Here is a 6,779-nt window from a genome sequence, read left to right on the forward strand (position 1 = left end):
TTCTGAGGAACCGCCAGACTGATTTCCAGAGTGGTTGTACAAGCATGCAATCCCACCAGCAATGGAGGAGTGTTCCTCTTTCTCCACAACCTCACCAGCATCTGCTATCACCTGAATTTTTAATCTTAGCCATTCTGACTGGTGTGAGATGGAATCTCAGGGTTGTTTTGATTTGCATTTCCCTGATGACTAAGACAGGAGAATCTTAATAAAGCATGTGACACGGAAAAATGAGGCAAATGCCAGTCCTTATTAAGACTCCAATCATCCTCCTAAGAAAGATGAAGATATGCTCAGTCTGTGTTTGTTCTGAGTTTAAGTTCTGTGGTGTTTAGTTAACGAAAGAATCAGAGTGTATTCAACTATGTAATACATATGCTGAATAGATTGTCAATCTCTTACTGCAGTTTTCACACACTATCATTTGGAAAGGGGGACTCCATGGAGAGGCCCTGCTCAGCTACCACATGTGAACATAGAAGGGTTCCAGGGAAAAAAGAGTACAATTCATGTTCAAGTTTCCAAAGCTTTAGGCATCAGAACCCAGTGTGATGCGGCACTCATAATCCCAACAGTGCCTGGGCTGGGGCAGGAGGATTATGAGTTCCGAGTTGGTATTGACTCTGTAGGAGACCCTGCCCAAGTAATAAGTGACTTCTCAGCAAACATTCCGCTGAGCAAGAGCACGGGTGCGGGGAGGGCTACAACGTACAGCTGGGATGCACCATGCCTATCATCTATTAGAAACATTACTAGAAAAGGCGCAAAGGTGGGACTGAACCTTCTGATTCTATGTTAAAGACCAATCTTTAACAAAACCGTAATTCTGTGACATTAGGGATTGGCACTGTTCCTCTCCCCAGCAGGACTCTGCAGGGAGCTTCCTCAGCCTTCCTGCTCATCCATCACCAACTGAGAAATCTTTTCATAGTAGAGCAAAGATGAATGGGCAAATCTGGCCATTCATTCCCCCAAAAGTAGCACAGGATCACCCAATCTGACACCATGTTCAGGGGCCAGTCTCCATGGTGGGCCATCTGCGGGCATGAGACCTTGCTGCCCCTTCCAAGCTCCTCTCCTTGGCTAGTTAGATCCCAGAAAGGTCCCTCCACTTCCTGATTCCTAATGGTGGGAGGTGACACATCATCACCCAGAAAGACAAGGTACATACAACACCTAGAAAATGCTGCTGAGAACTCAGCCTCAGCTAACAGCACTCTAACAGCGGGTCTTAGCGCCGTGAAGATCTGAGTTTCTTAGGTTACTTCCAAGTCTAATTGCTATAGTCAATGCCACAGTCATTTCTGGGTTTTCCTCACGTAGCTGTGGTTTAAGTCAGCATCTAAAGCAATGTGTTTTCATATATTCCTTTCTCTTTTTGATATTTGTGCTTATTTTATTTATCCCACCCTATCTCCCCTCTCCCATCCTACCCTTCGCTCCCTCAGCCAAGCTCACACCTTGTTCTTGCTTGTTTCTCTCTTGCTGTATCTTGTCTTGTCCTGGTATACCAGTTTGCTAGACCTCCTCCCAAGTTTATGTCGCATGTACTCCGTAATCCTCTCTTCCCCCAACTTAAGATCACTTCTTCACCTTTGATGATCTTCTCTCTAGTCTCATGATACACACACTCACACACACACACACACACACACACACACGCACAAATCTGAATTCCACATCTGAGAGAAAACTTCACTTGCCATAATAATTTTGATTTTCCTTATAAATGAATAAAATCCCATTGTGTATACACACCACATATTCTTTATCAGTTCATCTGTTGATAGGCATCTCTCGGCTGGTTCTACTTCTTAGCTACTATAAATAGTGTAGCAGTAAACCTGGGTGTGTGAGGACCTTTGTGGTGTGTTGATGGTTTTAGCATTTTTAGAAATCCCCATGCCATTTTCCATCATGATTGTGACAATTTACGTTCTCTCTAGCAATGAATAAGCACTCCTCTTCCCCCAGCGTTCGTCCTTGCCAGCATTTGTTGCTGATCTTTTCTTAATGGTGCTCATTGTGACTTGGTTAAGATAGCAATGTCTCAAATAGTTTTAATTCACGTTTCTTCTCCAAAGGCATAATAATACTGTTTGATGGGTACTCAGGAAAAAGCTTTCCAATTCTCTGGGCTGTCTCTACACTTGTTTGCTCTGCTATATAAAAATCTTATCATCTCTTGCCATCTCATTGGTCAGGTTGAGGGTTCCAGCCTGTGTTATTGGAGTTCTTCACAGAGAGTTCTTAATTGTGTCTATACTTGAAGTGTTTCTTCTGTTCTCTTCTTGCAGTCTCTGAGTACCAAGTCTCTCTCTCTCTCTCTCTCTCTCTCTCTCTCTCTCTCTCTCTCTCTCTCTCTCTCTCCCTTTTCCCTTAAGACAGGGTTTCACAGAGTAACCCTGGATCATTCTGTAACCCAGACTGTCCTTGAACTCAGAGATCTGCCTGCCTCTACCTCCCAAGTGCTGGGAGATAGAGCATCATCCCTGCTCGGTGAGTTTCAAGTCTTACATTAAGTCTTTGATTTGAACCATGTTTTGCATAGCATGAAAGATGATGAATCAAGTTGTGTTTTTGTACATGTTGATAGCCAGTTTTCCCAGCACCATTTATTGTAACTCTCACTCAGTTATTTCTCTATTTCCTTTTATATAATATTATTTCCTTAGTCATCTGCTCGCATACAAAATCATGCAGAGAAAAATAATCCTTACTATGAGCTGATCATGAATATCTATTATTGTGAATGGGAAAAGATGACTGCATAATCTGCTCACAGCTTATCACTGTGTTCTGTGTACATTTGTATCACTAAGGAGAACACAAACAAGAGAATAAAATTTTACGTATTAGCCACTTGTACTTTTGATGCACATAATTTTACCTGGCACCTTTAATGTCTATACTTATCGTTTTTTTTCAAATGGTAATTTGCAGTTACAATTCCTAAACTTGAGGAAGGACCTGAAAATGATAAACCTGCAACCAAACCTCTGCCTCCTGTCTCTGCTGTTTTTCAGATGCCCAAGGACTCCATGTACTGCCGCAGACAGCCGACTGGTCGTGTTTTCCTCCCCAACAATATCTGTTGACACTTGGGTTCAAAAACAAAGAAGATGGCAAATTCTTGGAAAAAGTGTCAAGTAGGAAGTTCCCCACCTACACAGGTGATGGGAACATGAGACTACAACTACCTTTCAAAGTGGGGCCACAAAGCCAGTTTATAGAAGTTATTTAAATATCAAAAAAAAATGTTTCATTATAAATCTCTGCTAGTCTTTCTAATTTTTTTGTAGGTTGATTAGAAACACATAGGATTCTTATTTCAGGAGAGCTTTCTCCCAGGAACACATACATGGCACACTACCATGGTGTAGTGCTGACTAACCCATTCCTAAAATTCCACCCCAGACACCACTGCCTGCCATAGCTATTGACAATACAGCAGGCTTTCAGGTCTAAAGGACTCAATGGTTAAAGCACTTGCCCTCAAGCATGAGAACCAAAGTGCTACTCCCCAGAATCTCTCAGGAATGCTGGATGGGCTTAGTGTACGTCTACTCGTGGAAGGACAAAATGAGATCACCAGAGAAAGTTGGCAACCTAGACTAATCATATCAGCAAGCTCTGGGTTCGATTGAGAGACCCTTCCCCAATCAATAGGATGGAAGAGCAAGGAGGGGTGTGTCCTGCCATGAACCTTGGGCCTCCATGTGTGTTTGTGCACGCACACACACACACACACACACACACACACACACACGCAAGCAAGCAAAAAGCACACATACATGCATGCATATACATATACAATGGAGAAAGAAGAACACAAAGGATATAGACTTTCATCATTAATTAGCAAATATGAAACAGTCTGTCAACATGACTAGACGACTAGTACATGAAATAGGAAAAAAAAAGTAGCAATGACAACTCCAGGTCACATGGGCTGTCTGCTAGGGCATTAACCTGTGCTCTACGGTCCTCTCACATAATTGTAGAAGAGAACCTAATTTGATGGTGTTAAATAATTCTGGCTCCAATTTTCAAGAAAATGCTTATATAGAACTGAAATATCATACTGCCAGCTGAATTCATGACCAGATTGAACTGATTCCTTGTGCTGTGAGAACATAATTAAGAACTTGTGTTTTGTCGGACACAGAACCCTCTGAGATTTCCCTCAGCCTCAAGCCACATTCAAAGTCAGTGCCACCTGCGCACTTGAACAATACCTGAGCGGACCAAGACAAGGAACATGCGTGTTTATGACATTTTTCATACTCAAGACAAACATATTCTGCATAGATGAATGAATTGTAACAGGTTGGCTCTTAGATCTCTCAATCAAGAAAATGAATAAATGTCAGCTTCTAAAGGGTTATGACCCCTCTGCTGTTCTCCTCATATATCTTTTACTGTTAAGCATGTGGGCTAGGGATGGAGCTAGTGTCCATACTAAAGATTTCATATCTGTTAATATTGAGATATCTGTTTATAGCTCACTAAAGAAAGCATTCTGAAATGGAATTCTGAAAAAAATATAAAATTTTATTGTTACAATTTCTAGAACATAAAACTCCCTTCTCTCCACTGACCAGAGAAGATACAGTGAGACACATGGAGACCATGGGGAAGAGAATCCTGCCCATCCTGGACTTTATTAGAAGCACACAATTGAATGTGAGTATCTGAGGAGATTTTTTCTTCTGTCCCATGTGTGACCATGACCGATTTCTAGGAGTGTTAAAAACTAAAGAAGCAAACGCTGTGATAGTTTTTGCTTTCCTTTATTTTGTTTTTGTTTTGTTTTGTTTTAGGAAGATGAACAGAAAAATCACGTTTACAAAACCAAACATGTTAGCTAGTAATTTCATCCCTTACCCATTCCTACACATGTTCCAGTGTTACACGGGGGTCCTGAGTGTTTGCCAGACAAGTGTCTCCTTGTAAAGCTTTTCTTCTCTGTGCCTCCCAACCATATAATTCAAGGCTACCATGAACTGTTTTTTTTTCTTTTTCTATTTTAAATCAATAACAGAATGTTAGCAAGCACAATGCTTTCCCTCATTTACTGAGCCGTTACACAGCACTGTCTCATTATCTTACAAGGAACTCAGTGTCACCAGCCCACCCAATGCCTGCACACCCAATCACCTGCAGGATGCCACTCTAAACATTGCTGCTGAGCTGCGTATGGCGTTACAGATGAATGATGTAATCCCTTTTCACAATCCGGGAAAAGTGTGCTCTTCTCACCGTCCTGTGTCCTAACACAACCTAAGGAGGACCTGCGTTCTTTGCTGCTCTTTTACAAACAGTATGTTCCTGAGCTGAGAATATGTAAAGAGACCTTTTCGTCAGTACACAAAGGTGACAGATTTCTCCTCCATTAATATTTTTCAAAAAGCCTTTAGTTGAAATTTTTAAAGAGTCTTCTTCTTGTGGCTTCTGCATTGCATTTGATTCAACGATTATAGGAGGAGAACCAAGGGGGTCGTCGTGAGTAGCTACTTAACATCTGTTCAGCAATTACCAAGCATTTTAGGAAAGCTATAAAATGTCTAATCTATTTGCATGATTTGTAATTGTATAAGTTACAAATAAAAAAAAAAATGCAGTGTCAGCTGACTTTCTGCTGCAAACCCCCTTCTCTCCACAACTGCCTTCCACTCAGTTACCTCCCCTTCTGTTTCTGCTGGTGAGGAATCCATCTTTGTTTTACTTGGTTCAGGCTGTTGTGCCAATGTAGTAGTATTATATTAAAAACTCCCGCCAGGGGCTTGCTTCCCACCTCAGTGGTTTATGGTCCCGAGTGAAAGGCGCACACAGCCTTTATATTTAACATGCCTTAAGCAGCACAATAGCTGGGCAGCTGCCTAGCCTCCATGCTGCTAGAATCTACCTCCCACAGATAATTCCAGTCGCTACTTAGTTATTTCTGTGTTCCATCTTGGCTGCTCCTGACTTACTTGAGCAGCCCTCAGGGCTCTACTCTCCCAGTCCCTTTTCATGATGGCTCTGCCTCTCTGACCTGTACTCTTGGTGTCTCTCCTGTTTCTCCCAACCCTGGGAATCTTAAATCCTGCCTGTTCTCTCCTCCCCAGCTATTGAGGGCTGGCATCTTAATTTACCAATCAGAATTACCTGGGTGTAGGTTCCCAGAAGCTACATGCAGATCTCCTTGTGCAAACTAATTTGGGGGACCCCATTAGCATTAGAATATAAACCGCCTTATGACAAAATGCCATCAATCCAGTTGGTTCAATGATAGATCTATGCTACTGTCTTGTAGTGTTTGTTGAAGATCAAGATGGCAGCCTAGTGTGATTCTGGTAAGAGAGCTACTCTGGATTCTCATAAAGCTGCATTTTTCACTGTGTCCCCACACAGCTTGGAGAGACAGACTGAACATAACCTCGGGCATCTATTCTCGAAAAGCCATTCATCCCTCCACCACAGCCTGTTCGGCTTTGCTTTTTGTTGCTGTAATAAACACCATGACCAAAAGCAACTTGGAGGAGAAAGGGCTTATTTCACCTTATACTTTCAGTTAATGGTCTGTCACTGAGGGAAGCCAGGGAAGGAACTCAAACTAAGAACATTCAGGCAGGAATTGAAACAAAGACTGGCAAGTAGGCTGCCAGTTGATTGTCCTGGGGTTCCTGTTCTCTCTGCCGTGTCTGTGTCTGTGTCTGTGTCTGTGTCTGTGTCTGTGTCTGTGTCTGTGTCTGTGTCTGTGTCTGTGTCTGTCTCTGTCTCTGTCTGTGTCTGTG

General features: G+C 42.3%; 1 protein-coding gene across 1 annotated transcript in view; it reads left to right on the forward strand.

The window, feature by feature from the left end:
- Nucleotides 1-6,779, forward strand: part of Spata16 (spermatogenesis associated 16) — a 302,163-nt gene that overhangs the window by 242,455 nt on the left and 52,929 nt on the right. The window contains exons 7-8 of the mRNA XM_021196748.1: nucleotides 3,027-3,173; nucleotides 4,574-4,686. Of these exons, the coding sequence (XP_021052407.1) occupies nucleotides 3,027-3,173; nucleotides 4,574-4,686 (260 nt within the window). The remainder of the gene's footprint in view (nucleotides 1-3,026; nucleotides 3,174-4,573; nucleotides 4,687-6,779) is intronic.

The sequence above is a fragment of the Mus pahari genome, chromosome 4 (assembly GCF_900095145.1).
Source record: "Mus pahari chromosome 4, PAHARI_EIJ_v1.1, whole genome shotgun sequence".
Taxonomy (NCBI): Eukaryota; Metazoa; Chordata; class Mammalia; order Rodentia; family Muridae; genus Mus; species Mus pahari.